Below are 18,621 nucleotides of genomic sequence, written 5' to 3'. Positions count from 1 at the left end.
TTGAATGAAACTACTGCAGTAGATCTATTTGACAAACGGAGGATCAAATAAACAACCATTTGTAACCCCAAAATGGGTAAGACACTTTTTGAAATATTAAAGCATGCGATATGTCGCATGAACCAGGCATTAATGCTATTTTGTAACCTTCAAGAGAGAGAAATTAGTTTAATTCAACTAAACTATGATAGCCTATCATTTTAGCCCCCCGTCCCGTAGAAATTGGGCTAAATAACACGGTCGCTGCATTTGATTAGTGCGAAAGATTAGCCTATGGTGTTGTGCTCAAACTGGAATCAGAGCAGATGTCGCTTTTCCCTATCGGAATACTGGGATTGAGCCAATAAACACACGCCACTGGGGGGGGGGGGGCAGTGCCCCTGTGACAACAATTTTGGACCCCCTTGTGGCCCCCCTAAATGTGGAGTATGAAATAATTTTACATAACAAATTTTTGCTATCGTTCTTTTTTTTACATCCATTATTAGACAGTGGCAACGATGATGATTATGAACATGGTATTTTGGCAGCTAATGCCTGCAATGCAGTGAAGAAAACGATATGACAACAATAACGTCTAATGTAACTGGCCCCTCTAACAGTACAACTGGCCCCAGCTTGGCCCCCCCAGTTGAAATGGTCTAGAACCGCCACTGACACACGCACGCACGCACACAAAGACACACACACACACACACACCAGAGCATCACAATGCTAATCAGAGACAGCAACCTCCTCCGCGCACCCCTCCCTCTCTCCTCTTCTTTTCTCACTCACACACACATTCAAAGACACTCGGCTGGGGCGAACGCCAAGGCTCCACTTCAAGTTGTGGATGCTATTAGCCTATATCTTTATATTCACTTTTTTTTCATTTAGAGTAAAAGAGTAAAATTCGAAAATGATTATTTACAGAATAATATATATTTAAACGTAATGATTTTCTAACTGAAACCCATGGAGTGCGCATTTTTGTAGTATAATCCGTCGCTCAGATGGACCTCCGAGGCTCGAAGAGACGGCTTGGGGGGATATGGCAGGTGACATGCCTAGCTCTCGTCGTATGTGTCCTGGATTTAGTTTGGGCTCAGATTCGTTATTCAATCCCTGAGGAACTGGAACATGGCGCTTTTGTTGGAAATATAGCCGAGGATTTGGGTTTAGACGTCGAGAGACTCTCTGCGCGCAGGTTCAGGATAGTTTCAGGCGCAAAAAAGCAATACTTGGAGGTGAATTTAGAAAATGGTATTTTATTTGTAAACGAAATAATTGATCGAGAGGAACTATGTGAACAGAGTCTGTCTTGCTCTTTCCATTTGCAAGTGGTAATCGAAAACCCATTGGAACTGTACAGGGTTGAGGTGGAGATTTTAGATGTGAACGATAACTCACCCAGTTTTCCGTGGAGTGAGTTTAATTTGGATATATCCGAGTCGGCGGTACCCGGGTCCCGCTTCCCACTAGAGAGCGCGCAGGACTTGGACGTTGGCAGCAACTCGCTCCGCTCTTATCTGCTGAGTGTGAATGAACATTTTGTCCTGGATATCCAGACGCGTAGTGATGGCAGTAAGTTTGCGGAGTTGGTCCTGGAGAGCCCCTTGGACAGAGAGCAGCAGAATACGCACCAAATGGTGCTGACGGCTGTGGATGGAGGCTCGCCAGAGAGATCCGGGACAGCGCAGATCAATATAACAGTTCTGGATGCAAATGACAATGCGCCCGTGTTCGACCAGTCTTTCTACAGAGTGAGGCTTGTGGAAAACGCACCGAAGGGCACCGTTGTGATAAAACTAAACGCATCGGATTTGGATGAGGGTCCTAATGCGGATATCACATACTCTTTCAGCGGGCATGCTCCCATAAAAGTGCGCGAGCTTTTCAGTGTGGATTCGCGCACTGGAGAGATCAGAGTGAAAGGGGTCGTAGATTATGAAAAGGCCAGGATGCATGAGATATATGTGCAAGCCAAGGACAAGGGCCCATCGGCAGTGGCCGTGCACTGTAAAGTTCTGGTCAATATCTTAGATGTGAACGACAACCTCCCGGAGGTAATCTTGACATCAGTGTCCACACCTGTCCAAGAGGACGCACCACCGGGGACTGTGATAGCTGTCATCAGCGTCATGGACAAAGACTCAGGTGAAAATGGGAATGTTGACTGTGAAATTCCACATCATGTCCCCTTCCAGCTCCACTCCTCTTTTAAGAACTATTACACTTTGGTTACTTGTGATTTTTTGGACAGAGAGACGGTGCCAGAGTACAACATCACTCTCACAGCAAGAGATATGGGTGCACCTCCCTTGTTCACAAGGAAAACTATTTTAGTTCAAGTGTCAGACATGAACGACAACACACCTCGATTCAAGCAGCCATCATACACCGTCTATTTGACAGAGAATAACGCACCAGGAGCCTCAATTTGCTCGGTTACTGCCCTGGATCCAGATTCAGACCAAAATGCCTATCTCTCTTACTCTATTCTGGAAGGTGATATACAGGGGATGCCCGTGTCCACCTACGTCTCCATAAACTCAGACAACGGGAATATTTACGCATTGCGTTCTTTTGACCATGAGCAGCTAAGAAACTTTCAGATTTTGGTCCAAGCACAAGATGCCGGGTTTCCACCCCTGAGAACCAATGTTACCGTAAATGTCTTTATTTTGGACCAAAATGACAATGCACCAGTCATAGTAGCACCTCTACCCCAAAACGGCACCGCGGCGACGGAAGTGGTGCCCAGGTCAGTTGATGCTGGCTATCTTGTGGCAAAAATTACTGCGACGGACGCAGACGCAGGTCAAAACTCGCGTCTGTTCTACCAGGTGCTCCAGGCAAACGACCCGAGCCTGTTTAGCGTCGCATTGTACACGGGCGAAATTAGGACGATTCGCCGATTTGTGGAAAAAGACCCCATAAGGCAAATGCTGGTCATTCTGGTCAAGGACAACGGTCAGCCACCCCTTTCGGCCACAGTTTCCATCATCCTGTCAGTTGTTGACAACGTGCCAGAATCGCTGCCTGATTTCGGCGACCTCACACTGAGCCCCCAGTACCGCTCGAACCTCACGCTGTACTTAATAGTGTCTCTGGGCGTTATCTCGTTCACGTTTCTGGTGGCTATTATCGTCCTGGCAGCGATAAAGGGATACAGGGACAGACATTCCATTCGGAGGTATAACTTCTCTCTGAGTGCATGCTGCAGGTTCCGATCAGAGGAGTCGACCACTGATGTGTTCAAGAAGTCCAACTTGAACGTGCATATAACCACAGGTACCAAAGGATCCACGAACTGCGTTGAGGCAAATGGCAACGGCCCCCTTTCTCAGCCATACTGCTACAAGATGTGTCTGACCCCGGAATCATCCAAGAGCGATTTCATGTTCCTAAAGTCATGCAGTCCGATGAATGCGACTCCACAGAAGAATAATGCCAAGGGCGCAGACTACCCCAAATCGGGTTGGAGCGCACAGGACTCCCGCAGCCTGATAGTGAACAACGGACCAACTATTCCGAACGAGGTAAATGGGCTAGGCCTGTACTGCTCCAAATGTAATCACATCAGACCTCCAAATAATTAGAATTTATCATTTTATTTGTATAATTTTGATGATTGTCACTCATGCTTGTTAAACAACTAAGAAACATTGCAAATGATAAATATGTCAATGAACTGAAAGTAATTACGCACAAGTCAGGAAATCTGATTACATTGAAATCAAAGGTACCGCTAACGTTTCAAGTAAAAAAATATGACTTCCAAAGTCATACTATTAAAATGATGCATGAAGACTATATGTATTGAAGTGGACTGAGGCATAATTATACTATTAGGAGCGAGTGAGCTAAGGTCAGGGGCAAACGTCACTGGTTTAATAATCCTTAAAACGGTCTGTGGTTAGTCTATCCGCCATGGTTTATATGTAATATAGTGTAATATATAATGTAACATAAATCAATTGTAGCCCAGGTGATACTGTAAAAGTGTAAAGGCTTATAGAAACGGAGAGGTCATGTGAAGTATTCCGTGTTATAAGCAAAACAACTTATTGTATTGTTATTCTGATTGCCTCGGCAATCCAACAATTTCCATTTGTCCGTTCAAGGATAAACTGACGCTGCAAGGCCTTGGACGTGAATAGAATAGAGCAAGACGTCCATAGTGTGATGGGACTCATACAGTACACACAGTCATATATCAAATCATGAATGTATCCGAATATAACTGCTTAAAAGTCATGAAATAAATAAATAAAACATGCTGAACGCATATACATATACATATGTACGATCACTCTGATGACTGGGGATGGTGGCTCACTTGCAACTTCACATAACCTGCTTCTCCCTTGGGATGCTCCATCGTGCCACAAGGGGGTGATATTTGCATGCATGGGTGCGTTAATGGACTGTAGTAGGTCTAGTGTCGAACATTAATGCAAGACGTGATACAACGGTACTGCCCATGTTCCTATTCGGTAGTTCATTTATTCATTCCTTATTGATTTATTTCAAGTGGCAATTGAAACTATCCACTGCATAGTACATCATGTAATATTTCTCACAGACTCATCTTTATTTGTGGCAATTGGATGTAATTGATGTGGGGTATCATTTCAGCTGTATTACTAACCTCTCCACGTCCTCAATTGTGCAGCTCAAGCAAGCGAAGATGGACTGGACATTGACGAAAAATCAACGAAATTCAGCACACAAAAGGTCAACAAAAATGCTGGTGGAAAAACACACACACACACACACACACACATTTTACATTTTAGTCAATTAGAGACGCTCAGTTAGTGCATTCATCTTAAGATAGCTAGGTAGGTGGACAACCACATATCACAGGCATAGAAAGTACATTTTTCTTCTATAACGTAGCTGTCAGTAGAATGGGGGTGGGGGTGATGAGGATTATTTAAGATACTGTTTGAAGAGGTAGGGTTTCAGATGTGTTCGGAAGATGGACAGGGACTCTGCTGTCCTAGCTTCAGGGGGAAGCTGGTTCCACCATTGGGGTGCCAGGACAGAGAAGAGCTTGGACTGGGCTGAGCGGGAGCTGCACTCCGGTAGGGGTGGGAGGGCCAAGAGACCAGAGGTGGCAGAACGGAGTGCTCGGGTGTAGGGTTTGAGCATAGCCTGAAGGTAGGAAGGGGCATGAACATACACACACACACACACACACACACACAACAAGGAGTCATTCTAGTTCCTTATTTTTATGTTCTTTCTACAGCTTTAGCTCCATGGAGAGGACCTTCCCACGTAGACCCAGGCCGGACCCTGATGGTTTCTCCTGCCCGGTGGCACCACAGTACTATACCTGGGGTAGTCATATGCGTGGTACGTGGACCAGGAACCTACAGTGTCAGAAAATATTCTATACCAATACTAAAAGACAACAAAATACAGACCGGCTGTCTAGAGAAATAATTATAAAACTGACGCCATGACATTATTCCCCACTTTATAACATGTTGCTATTGCAGAAATCACACTAACTAACGAACACTTTATTATGTGACTTGTTTTGTTAGCAGAATACAAGATGTCCTCTCAGGTCGAAGGGATTGGAGGGGTAGGAAGTGTTGGAAGTGTTGGAAGGGTTCCAAACCGTTTGTGGACTCCGAGCTCCACCCAGCCTCCATCTGCACAGCCACCACCTGACTACCAGCACAACGTCTACATCCCTGGCACTCCGTCTGGGTACTGCACTCTGAAGCCTGCACCCCGGGGGGAACTGGATGTCTACAACTCATTCTCCACGTTTGGAAAGAAGAAGAGGTTCATCTCTAGCTATGACCCGAGCTTTGACCAGAGAGAGGACAACCTGATAAACAATGACCTTTTTAAATGAATATATTAGAAGAGACTGTGCATACAATTGAATACACATTTCCGTGGATGTTCATTAACTATTAATATAATCAACCCATATAGTATAAACCTCTGTGCACAAGGAACATGTAAATAGTTTAGTATGTTTGAAGCCATGCTTCGAACACATAACGTAATACTTTACAGCATAGTCTTTTCTCTCAATACAGCAGTGTCATAATTCTATCTCTTTTCATTCATATCATGTACCGTCCTAGTTGATAATGATGATGAGATTGTGCAGATACGAGGGCAATTATAGCCACTTGTGGGGATAATGGGGAAAATGATCTGAGGATATCTGTTCCCAGCAGTTATGGCAAAGTCTCCAAATGCCTTGAGGGTTGCGTTGTGAAGATTCTGCACGGCATTCTGTTAGGCAGTAATTTACAAGCATGTATATTATATTGTTGTACTTTATACCTTCATGTTTGACCCGTTTGGCTTCTTAAACATGTTTATATGTATAAAATCTGATCTTACTGCTGATTTATTTTAATCAATGTGGGTTAGGACGGGTGGACTGGAGGACACGCAGAGCTCAGAGCTCACGTTTGGCTACGGGACATACAATGTAGTTGTGGCCATATAAATACAATCTAGATTCAAGAATGTAGATTCTATTTCTATGGTTGGAGCCATGTCTGTGGAAGGTGGTGCTGACTTGACGTAGACAATCGCTGTGACGTTGACGTCACATTATGATTATTGCGTCAAAAGTTGAATTCTTGTCTGTCTGTTGCTCTGTTGTTGCTTTTGCAGTGCGACTTCTACAGTGAGATCGAGGCCATCTCAAGTTCTGTTTTTGAGGTGCTGCTGATTATGACAACTTGCAGGGGAGTTTTATCACAGGTATGTATAGCATAATTGAAATACCGTCTTGCACGTTTTACAGACCATTTAGTGGGGCCCGTATATGAGCCTAGCTCCGTCAACATGAAATCAAAAGAAGCAGATTAAGAGAAATGGCAATATGTGAGGAAGACTATTATTTTTTATTTATTTGTATATTTCGGCGTTTCGAATCCACACGTAGATCAAATGTGCTTTGATATTGGACACTGCGCCGCTGTTCCCTAAGAATATACTTCACCATCACACACAGTCAGAGGATGTGGCTTGATTTCGACACTAGCTCGGTTTACATCCAAAAAGCGACAGATTTTCATGAATATTCAATAATCCGCATGAAGAAAATATACGCATTTTTCAACCAGTGGTGTTTCCAGCAAATTTACTTGTTGCAGAAAAAAATCTGTGCATGATGATGTAGTCTACACAAAATGTACCTTTTCATTGACATTTTGGTGTAGGCCTACAGTATAAAAATCTAAAGTTCAATGTGTTTCCATCGAATTTTCAACTCTACAGATAGTTTTATCACGCGCTGTAGCCAAAAGCTCTCAGATACAGTGCGGGTAGGCTGTGCGGATAGGCTAGTCTACATGATGAGATCAGTATGGATAAGAGCGAGAATATAAATCATTTGTCAAACGGCAGTCAAGCATCTATCATCATGTCACCAGAATAAAACCGTCGATATTTATTAGAAAGTAACATCAATATCACCGTGGACTTTCACCACCATGTGAAGTTGATCATCATTTATTTCATCTATAGCCTAGTAAACTGCATGCTTTCCGGAGTCGTAGTGAGAGGACCACGCAACATTTATCGCGTGACTCCAAGTTGACCAACGTTTCCACCACCATTTCTCGCCTAATTAATTTAACCGACACAAAAAGATCCCACCATGTCGAACAAACAAATGATCTGTTGGCATTTATACAATAGTACCGAAACTTCCTGTTTCCATCACAGATGTGATTTTTTGTTGTTGTTGATATGGTATGACTTTACTCACATAAAAAGTGTAGATGGAAACATGTTTATTTATTATCCAATTTCTGGCAATTACAGCGCTGCTCATTCACCCAATCTTGTTTGGAGATCCAGATACTGTGTGACGCTGTTCATGTGGTTTGGTGCTGAATTTAGGTTGGCTCGGAATTTATGCAGACTATCCTTGTGACGTTGACATCACATTACGATTACTATTATTCTATTTATCTTTTGCACTGGTTTTATTTCACGAGATCAGTGTTGCTCAGAGAGGCCCTGTCGCTGTTCTCGTGCTTGTCGCTGTCGCAGGAGGACGATAAAGTGAGGGAGAGGCCAATTCATAGCTTTGAGGTGCTGATTATCACAACTTGCCGGAAGCTTTTTAACAAGTAGGAACGTGTAGAGGGCTTTCGAAAGATTACTTTTCGTCTGCAAACCTGCATTAATGTTCCATTCTAAAGAATTCAACATAGCTCACACAATGTCGCTGCTCCTTTACGACTACTCAGCAGACGTCATCACGATTGGGAGGGCAACGCACCGCAGTTGTACCGCGTGGAGGCTTGGTATGAATTCCCCGGTGCATAAGAGAAGGCTACCGATTGTTTCTCACATAAACAATAGCTTTTAGATGTAAATGTATTCGGCTTCAACGTATTGCTACAAGTACTGTCATATTTTACCATATTTGGTTTGCAATAATGGCTTTATCCATTGAAACTGTCTGGACAAGGTGCGCCACGGTTCTCTTTGTATTCAGCGGGATGTGGGGAATTGCTTTGCCCATTACTCGCTACTCTATTCCCGAGGAAATGCAAGAGGGTTCCGTTGTTGCAAACCTGGCTACAGATTTGGGACTTGACGTTCGCGCTTTGGTAACACGCAAGGCAAAGCTTGACATCATCCACACTAAGAAATATTTGGACATTAACAAAGAAACGGGAGAGCTGTTCATACTTGAAAAGATAGACAGGGAATACATATGCTCGAGTAAGACAACGTCTTGTTTTCTTAAAACGGATGTCATACTTGAAAATCCCATTCGTATGTTTTACATTGAGCTTGAAATCATGGACATAAATGACAACGCACCTGTCTTTCGAAGGGAGACAATGCACTTGGATATTTCAGAATCTACCGCTCCAGGAGAGAGATTCTCTTTGACAAACGCTGTGGATGCAGATGTCGGAGCGAATTCTATTAAGACTTACTATTTGAGCGAAAGCAAGTATTTTACAATTGAAATACAGACCGGAAGCGATGGCTCTAAATATGTAGATTTGGTTATCAACAGTAATTTAGACCGGGAGGAACAGGCGGTTCATCATTTAATATTAACCGCTGCAGATGGCGGGGTTCCTGCGCGCTCATCCACAGCCAGTATCATCCTTAGGGTTCTGGATATCAATGACAATGCCCCCTTTTTTAACCAGCCGATATATGCTATTAATGTAACCGAAAACTCCCCAATTGGAACTCTAGTAATGAAGTTGAACGCAACAGACTTGGACGAGGGCACCAACGCAGAGATGACATATTCATACACGTTATATACATCCGAGAAGACACAAGAAAAGTTCTCTCTAAATTCAAATACAGGGGAAATAAAGGTGAAGGATGTGATTGATTTTGAGGAGAGTCACAGTTTCGATATATATATTCAAGCAAGAGACCAAGGATCGAATTCGTTATCCGGAGATTGTAAAATAATGGCGTTTATTACCGATCTGAATGACAACTATCCTGAGGTTACCATTACATCTTTTAAAAGCACGGTCAAGGAAGATGTTGCCATAGGAACATTAATAGCAGTGATCAGTATAAGCGATCGGGACTCTGGGGACAACGGTGAAGTTGAACTCACTTTGAACCAACAAGCATCCCTACCATTCGTTCTCGATAAGTCTTCGGGGGATTACTTTGCTCTGCTTATTTCAGAACCACTGGACCGTGAGACAATTCCAAGATATGACATCACTTTCATAGTCACAGACAAAGGAACACCTCGCTTATTTGACAATGAGACAATCACCCTGGAAATACTGGACGTCAACGATAACGCACCAATATTCCCCCAGTCATTCTACACAATCCATGTTGTGGAGAACAACATCCCCGGGGCACTGTTGATGTCACTCAGTGCTTTTGACCCTGACCTCCACGAGAACCAGTACCTGGTGTATTTTATCATGGAGAAGGAGATCATCAACACGTCTATGTCCATGCTGTTCTCCATTAATCCAGAGAATGGCAACCTTTATGCTCTAAAGACCTTTGACTTTGAACGGGAGAGGGAGTTTCTTTTCCACATAGAGGCCAGAGACTCTGGGTTACCTCCACTCAGCAGCAATGTGACAGTTCACATCATCATTCTGGACCAGAATGACAACACCCCGCTCATAGTGTCGCCTTGGCGAGCACAAGGCTCGGTATTTGAAGAGGTGATCCCGAGGTCCGCTGATAAAGGATTCCTGGTTGTCAAAGTGATCGCCATTGACACAGACTCATTACAGAACTCACGGGTCACATATCAGCTTCTACAGACCAGTGACTCTACTCTGTTCAGTCTAGATCAGTACAACGGGGAGATCCGGACCACGAGAATGTTCAGCTACAGGGACCCCCGTCATCAGAGGCTGGTTGTTGTCGCCAAAGACAATGGAGACCCCGCTCTTTCGGCCACAATTACCATCAAGATATCGACAGTAGAACACATGGTGACGCCATTCTCAGAAACGACCGAGGTGCCTTTAGAATTTGACTTGTTCACAGACTTAAATCTCTATTTGGTCGTCGGTTTGGGTTCAGTGTCCTTCCTGCTGTTGATCACCATATTGGTGATCATTGTGCTGAAGTGTCAGAAACCGAAGCCCATGAAGATGCCTCCTGCTATAAATATGAATCTGAACAGTCTGAACAGGAACAGTGTGATCAGCAGAAGCAGTATCATCAGCCAGAGGAGCTCCACCATAGCCGATTCCACCCTCATCTCCAGTGATGCCTACTGGTACAGCCTGTTTCTAGCAGAGACCAGGAAAGGCAAGGTGGTTGTCAGACAGCCTATAGTACCCAAGGGAGCAGGCTACTTTGTGTCCAGTATACCCAGATGCACAGGTCCTACAGAGACCAGCGACTCAAGAGCATCCACACTACAGGTATGTGCTCCTCTGAGATGGAGGCCTGGAGCAGTTTTCCTCTTGCATTTCCTCATATGAAATGCACACTCCTCCTTCCTTCATGTAATCACAAATCAGACAAGGGTGGATTAATGAAAGCGGTAGCCTTGCTCTCATTGAGCCTATAATGGATTCACTGATTACATGAATGAAGGATGCATTCAAAAAATATTCAGACAGGGCCTCGTTTTGCAAAGAATATTATTTCCTTCTTTGAAAAACTAGTCTAGACCAGAGCTACCTCTACATGTTTCTATGTTCTGGCACTGCGCACCCTGCAGACTGAGTGACTGTTTGACCCACTTCACAATGTCCTATTCATTCCTCTTAGAGGAGGAGCCTACAGACCCTGTGTCGCCTCAGTGCAGCTCTCAGCCTTCTACTAACACACTCCAGTTAATGAACAGAGACTGCGGTAGTGTACTATTTAGAACTACTTCTCTGACCAGGGTTTACCAATTAGAGGATGCTTGAGGTTGGTTTGTTAAATTAACCCCTTTTATTTCTAAGGATCTATGGGATGTCTGCAGGTTTGATCGTGTTATGCTCTGCTCTAGTCCTGTGGTGTTTGAACACAGGCAGTCTATTGCTGTGTGTTTTTGTCACGAGAACTTTCAATCCCAATGGTGATAATAACAATCACTATAGCTTTGACCAATTCTCCAGAGGTTGTAAGGCCCCGGTTAATAGAAGAATTAGACAAAGTCCCAGAATTCTGCAAAAGGTTAGTTCTTTATTCAGAGAGCTTTCCCAATCATACAAGCACATAGGCTTTTATACCTTACATTTGGTCATACCATATGTCATACCCCTTATAAATGCCCCTCCTCTTCTTTAACACTGTCAATGCTTAATTACAAGTCTTCTCCAACACATATGTTCTTTATCATATCCTGCAACATGTTACATAATCTACTGCAAGCCTAATGCTTTCTCCCCTCGCTGGGTAGGGAGACCTCCTTCCTGTTGTCAGTTTCACAGTGGTCACAAGTTCCTTTTTTCCTATGCACACACTGTCTCGCCTATATTGCTAAATAGTCAAGTCTAAACTTGTCCTACGCACATACATTTAGAGAATTCTAGTCTTACGATTCAAATACATTTCACTCCATTATACAGTAACAGGGTGGAATACTTTTAGTCATTACCTTAAACATATAATTACCTTATCAGTTTTGTAGACATTAACAGAAATACTTATTTGCTTTTAATTTGCCCTGCTGCCTTTCACTCTACTGGGGTTTGGCTCCGATTGCTTACATAAGTCATTGAGCCATGCTAATTCCCAAGTCATGTTACTGTCACTTCCTTTCATTCTTTGCTTGCAGTTCATGCAATTTTAATATATATATATATATATATATATATATAAAAAAATGGCTTTCCAAGATTGTCTGTGTGCTGTTGTCTCAGACACTACAACTCTTTGAGGTCAGGGAATTGAAAACCAGGCCTAGGGTTTGTGTAATAATAAAACTAACCCGGGGGAGAAGAATGGACTCAAGTGAACACTTTCACAGTTAAATTTCGTACAGTATAATATTCATGGGAAAGTCAGTGCAGGATAAACATTGTATGACATTGTGTTTATTCTAATGACATTTGTGTAGATGTGTGTTTGTCTTTGTGCATTTTTTTTGTTCAGGTTGCAGGCCCAATAAGATGCAGCCCTTGTCTGATTGAACTGAACTTGCATTTTCATTTCAGATTTGATTTAGGGACAAGGCAGAGTCCTCTCCATTGTACTGACATGACATGAAAACTAACGAGATGGATGAGTGGAGCATGTGTTTTTGAAAAGTGTGTGTGTATGTGTGTCTGTTTTGGACTCTGACAATTGAACCTTTTCTTTTTTCTATTCTAAAGTACTCAAAATGAAAGGAAGCCCATTCTACAGCTGGAGGTATGCTGGTTGCTGGTAACATGTAGGAGCACCGTGATTGGTGTATCTCAAACTAGGATTATGTTTCTAGGCCTGTTTTTTTGGATCAATTTTCTAATTGTCACTTTTATCACCCCAGATGTGGGGTTGATCTGTGTAGGCAGAGTTCAGTGTCCTTTTTAAAAGGGGGCATGGATTATATAATGTCAGCAAAGAGCAGACAAACATTGATTCTCAGAGAGGAGGCAGAGAAAGGACGATGAATTCCTGCACTCTTAGAAAAAAAGTGTTCCTAAAGGGTTCTTTGGCTGTCCCCATAGGAGAACCCTTTTCGGTGTCAAGTAGAACCCTTTCCGCAACGGATTCTACATGGAACCCAAGAGGATTCTACATGGAACCAAAACGGGTTCTTCAAAGGGGACAGTTGGGGACAGTTTAAGAACCCTTTAAGGTTCTAGACAGCACCTTGGTCTCTCCCTTTCTCTACTTTTCATCTGTCCCATTCCCCTGACATTCACTGCACACCCTCCTTCCCATTGACCTTCATTGTGATGCATCTGTGAGCTATGAATATTAGATTTGGAAATCTCTCTAAAGCGGGAAACCAATCACTCACTGACAGATGAGATTAGGCCCAAAGTGGCTGCCAGGTCAGAATAATAATGACAATATGTGGTTTGTTTGGCAGAGACTCACGGCAAAGCTCTAAGCATGAATAAAGTAGAGGATTAAGGTATGCACTGTCCTGGTCCTGAGCTCTCAGTGTGTACACCTGCCTCAGAGCAGTGGCTGCATCATCCAGCACCTCTGTCACATCCACACACATCCTATTTGAGCTCTGCCCCTGCTGCCCAGCAGCCACCTCTTATCACTGGCCCAATACAAGGGAAAACATTTCAATTATGATTAGCATGGTGTCAGGCAGTGGCCACAGACTAACTAACACAGACTAACTGTGGCCTCCATAGATATAGTACCAATAGCCCTACATGCACGCACACACGCACGCACGCACGCATGCACGCACGCACGCACGCACACACACACACACACACACACACACAATTGTACTAAAATAGTTCAAACACCAGCCTGCCTATCCCCACTCTCCCAAACTGTGATGTGCATGTCTCTATTGTACATATATCCCTTTCATGTTTCCTTATTCTTGTCATTTGTTTGGTTTTATTCAAATTTCACTTGCTTGCTTTTTAATCTGGCCTAGATGCACATGATAGATCCATTCTGTAATTTGGCCTGATTTCTAATGACTGTGAGGATAATAAAATAAGGATTTGAACAAATAGCCCATGTAGACAATTTGATGGAACTCACCATGCACACCTCCCTACATAATCCAGAGCATGATAATTGTTTAAGCAACTCAGTATGTAACACCCACCCATGTTTGATTGATGGTGCAGTAACCAGTCAGGTCCCAGTTGAGGGATCTTATCAGTTGCATGAGTTGTGACTCCTTAAAGGCTGTCAGTCAAGCTGATCCCCTCCTCTCTCCACCTCCTATTGGCTGACTGTATTTTCTGTTTATTGGCAGGACCTGCCGTGATGTCCTCATTCTGGGGTAGTCAGCTGGAGAATGTTCAAAGAAGTTAAGAGCGACACCAACACCCCTCCTTCAACCACTGGGATTCAACAGTTACCTCTGGGGGGCAGCTCCTCCAACCCTCTGCCCTCCTCGAACCGACCACACCTGTAGACTGTAGACTACCTTCATAATTTTCCATCAAGCATGAATCTGCATGGCTACATCGACAGGTACTTGCATTTAGAAAATATCCTAAAGAAGAAAGGAACTTCAAACATGAGGTCTTAATGCATAGCACCCTCTGTTAGCATGGGAGCAGGCCCTCAATATCTTCCAAAATCCTACCTTACCTCTCCAGGAAAAACATGACACAAAAGGGATATTCTGTCGTGTCCTTGTGAGGGTACCTCATTGTGATGTCATAATGCGTTATTGGGGTGTGTGTGAGAGGTCACAATCAAAGAACAACAAAAAAAACATGTACAAGAGAATGATGTTGCCAATGCCTTCCCTAACTCATTTAGCTGGTGAAATAACAATCTCAGTTCATCTGTGAATGTGTAGTGTGCACACTGTAGGTAAGAACTTTTGTTTATTTTGATTAGAAATAAGACTAACATTTTTCATAATTTTGGCTTTCTAGACCTTGTTTTTGGCTCCGGACATCAGCCTATAGTATGGAATTATTCATTTCCTGATACATGGTGTTGGATGTGCATGTTGAGTTGCTACTATAAAATAGATCAATACCTGATACCTGTCATCCAATAAGCCAGGTAGGAGAGAAGTACCCCATGTTGCTCTACTTCACATTGCAGACAGAGTTAATATATTCTCACAGTTCAAATATTCATGAGCACATTTGACAGTGGCACTATATTTAGAATATTTTGATGATAGACATTTCCTTCTCAGCATATCTATATAAAGCACAGACTACAATCCATTTTTAGTGTGAGATCATGTCCAAGGAAATACTCAGGACAGTGACACACCAGGATTTAGCTCCTACCTGCCTAAACATTGCAATATGACGGTCAACCTAGAAAACACTGTATGTAGGATAGTTGTAGCACTAAAGGGCTTCACTTTACAACAACTTATCATATCTCCATCTGAGTTTTGTCAACTTCCCTGTGCAGGCCTCTGCCCGGTTCCGATAACTAACACTTTCCCTGCGCTGTGAACAACCCTCAGAGAATCAGCTAAAGGAGAAATCAACGTAAAACAGGAGGCTTACGGGAGGAAACCATGTGTACTTTAAATGAGAAATGTTACTATATTCACTTAAGAAGTATGACTTTTGAAAGTATTTATCATTGTATATTCAAAATGTATTGTATGTTTGGCATGATACAATACAATACTCCGGACATGTTTTTAAAGTTTACAATGTTTTATGAATTTGTATGTTTTTTTAAAAAAATATTTTGACCTAACAATTCTTAATGCTACTTTTTGTGACTTATTCAAGTGCATTGTGTAGTCTACTGTATTATATTTGTAGTGCAATAATACAGCGTTCAATTATTTTATCTGATACAGTGTACAGACAGACAATCTAAATTATTTTATGACATTTGAATGGAGTACTCCACTGCTTAAGCATTTCACCAAAATGTAATTTTCAGTGTATCAAAGTGTTCATTGACATAGAGCAGCTGTTCTCCCAGCAAGACCATGAAGTGCAAAGATTTAATGCAAGGCGTTAGGTCTTAGAAATGAGAAACTAGAGCAGACAGCGGTGTGTCCACGTGACAATATGGAGGGAAAGGCCCAAATAAGGAGAGAGAGATAAGTAGAGAGAAACTGTGAAGACGAGCGTGAGACAGAAATACTATGCTACTAATACTATTCTATTCCTTTGACGTTAGTGCATGACCTTATAGGCCGAACACTCACAATCCATCCAATCTTGTTTGAAATGCAATACTGTACTTAAATACTACTGTATATATCTCCATCATATAGGTTGCATGGGAACACACTAAGCTCTTCCTATAGGCAGTTATTTGCACTGAATCCAGACCTGGCTGCACTACTCATCTACCACAAACTGCAGTGCAGCTGTAGTTCTAATCTATGTTCTAATCAATGTTCCAGTTCTCTCTTGATCTCTTTTCCCTTGTTAAAGCTCTCTGTGTGCATCACGACCTCACCTCCCCTCACACTGTGAGGTCACTGTGTGGGGGAGGTGCTACACTAATTATGGTACACATGTGGGCTCTGCCTACTCTGCCCGTAGGGAGGAACTACTGCCTGAGCATTGTATAAAGACACCTTTATTTGGGTTACAGAAAATATCCAACTATATTCAGACGTCATGTGCTCTTTATGGGTGTCATGCGTTACACCAGTACACGTGACATGAGGACAATGAGATAATGGTGCTTAATCCAGATTCAAGTCATGATTATTACCAGGGATAAAATGTCATCTGGATGAACTTAGATCCCAGGAGTTTGGAGAGAACATCCTAAGCAGCCAGTGGCTGTGTGTTGTGACCTGAGACCTCAAGCTCTACTTTGACAGAACAGATGTTCTGTGGAAACCAACGGAGGGGTTTAAAACCTGTATCGGCGTATCTACTTTGTACTTTGTGTTGTTTAAAAAAAAAATACAATATACTTTTTATATCTGCTGTAATCTCTGAACTTGGCTTGATAGCACAGGAGGGTGTTTGTGTTGCTTGCTTCAGTATCATGCAGATGTGTCTGTCTCTGTTGTGCGGCGATGCTGCTTATTCCTGCATTTTGATTCTACAGTCTACTGTATCTGCCTGCCTTTCTGCAGGACTTCCTGTGTTCTAGGTGGGTGGGTGGGTGGAGGGGGACGCACACAACCCACAATGCTGATTGGTAGATGAGAGAGTGTGTGGGAGAGAATGGCCTTGCTTACATTTTTTTAATTCAAAAACAGTTTGGATGTTGTTTCTGTTGTTCATTGTCCTGCTTGTAGATGCGTATGTGAATAAAGCTTTTAGAGCTGTGCTTCTACGGGTCAGTTTCTTTCCGAAGGCCAGTATTGAAGTTATCGGTGTTGATCGGATACTTAAATCATCAGGCATTGATGATAACCCAGTTTCTCACTCCAGTGCTCCATACTAAATCAGGGATTTTGATTATTAAACAGAGGGAGAGGTTAAGATTCAGGAAGTAGGAGGGAGAAACACAGCTTTCTCCTGGTGATGTTCTTCTTATCTTAATGACGTTAAAGACATGCCCACACTGCACAGTGAAACACTGATGGATGATCTCCATTATGACAGCATAGAGCCTCTACCCTGCAGTCCGCTGCAAACGATTGATGGGAGTGGGCTGGTTGCTAGGAACCACCCAGTACCCAAGAAGCGGTTGCCATGACAACTGCACCAGCTTCCTGTGATCACAGAGGAGGGGAGATTATCATGAACACCCTGCATTCTATTTTGTCTCCATCACTCCCTCTCACTTTTGGGTGTTCTGTCCCTGTCTCGCTCTCTGTGATTAAATGTGTCTGCGATGTGATTTCCTTTGCAGAAAATAGTTCCTAACTCATCAAATCAATTTTTATTTCTCACATGCGCCAAATACGATAGGTGTTGACCTTTCAGAGAAATGCTTACTTACAAGCCCTTAACCAACAATGCAGAAAAATAAGTGTTAGGTAAAAATAGACAAGTAAAAAAAATAATTACAAAATAAAATAACAGTACTCCTGAGGTGCTGACCTGTTGCACCCTCGACAACCACTGTGATTATTATTATGTGACCCTGCTGGTCATCTATGAACATTTGAACATCTTGGCCATGTTCTTTAATAATCTCCACCCGGCACAGCCAGAAGAGGACTGGCCACCCCTCATATCCTGGTTCCTCTCTAGGTTTCTTCCTAGGTTCTGGCCTTTCTAGGGAGTTTTTCCTAGCCACCGTGCTTCTACACCTGTATTGCTTGCTGTTTGGGGTTTGAGGCTGGGTTTCTGTACAGCACTTTGTGACATCAGCTGATGTAAGAAGGGCTTTATAAATACATTTGATTGATTAAATTTGATTGATACAGCTGTAGAACCTTTTGAGGATCTATGGAGCCATGCCAAGTCTTTTCAGTATCCTGAGAGGGGATAGGCTTTGTCGTGCCCTCTTCATGACTGTCTTGGTGTGTTTGGACCATGATAGTTTGTTGGTGATGTGGACACCAAGGAACTTGAAGCTCTCAACCTGCCCCACTAAAGCCCCATCGATGAGATTGGGGGCGTGCTTCGTCATGACACAATCTCTCTGTTTGACTAGAGTGTGAATGACACTTTATTATC

At 42.9% G+C, this 18,621-nt stretch overlaps 1 protein-coding gene across 5 annotated transcripts; it reads left to right on the top strand.

Moving 5' to 3' along the window:
• Positions 1 to 667: 667 nt before the first annotated feature.
• LOC106603248 (protocadherin-10) lies at positions 668 to 17,320 on the top strand. Of its 5 annotated transcripts, XM_014196625.2 has the most exons (6): positions 668 to 3,525; positions 4,662 to 4,723; positions 5,244 to 5,350; positions 5,545 to 6,736; positions 12,769 to 12,805; positions 14,340 to 17,320. In XM_014196625.2, the coding sequence occupies exons 1-4, from the start codon at positions 997 to 999 to the stop codon at positions 5,862 to 5,864; spliced, it is 3,018 nt and encodes a 1,005-aa protein (XP_014052100.2). In that variant the 5' UTR covers positions 668 to 996; the 3' UTR covers positions 5,865 to 6,736; positions 12,769 to 12,805; positions 14,340 to 17,320. The 5 variants fall into 5 exon arrangements, with proteins under 5 accessions (XP_014052100.2, XP_045572968.1, XP_014052101.2 ...); XM_045717012.1 differs by lacking the exon at positions 12,769 to 12,805 and having other exon boundaries at positions 5,548 to 6,736; XM_014196626.2 differs by lacking the exon at positions 12,769 to 12,805.
• Positions 17,321 to 18,621: the final 1,301 nt, after the last annotated feature.

This window comes from Salmo salar, chromosome ssa04 (genome assembly GCF_905237065.1).
Source record: "Salmo salar chromosome ssa04, Ssal_v3.1, whole genome shotgun sequence".
Taxonomy (NCBI): domain Eukaryota; kingdom Metazoa; phylum Chordata; class Actinopteri; order Salmoniformes; family Salmonidae; genus Salmo; species Salmo salar.
The sequence above is the reverse complement of the archived record's forward strand: the minus strand, read 5'-3'. Positions and strand labels throughout refer to the sequence as shown.

Coding starts and splice junctions, on each gene's coding strand:
- LOC106603248 (XM_014196626.2), top strand. CDS start 997: ATGGACCTCCGAGGCTCGAAGAGACGGCTTGGGGGGATATGGCAGGTG. Junction 3,526..4,661: donor GACCAACTATTCCGAACGAG/GTAAATGGGCTA, acceptor TCAATTGTGCAG/CTCAAGCAAGCGAAGATGGA. Junction 4,724..5,243: donor CGAAATTCAGCACACAAAAG/GTCAACAAAAAT, acceptor TTCTTTCTACAG/CTTTAGCTCCATGGAGAGGA.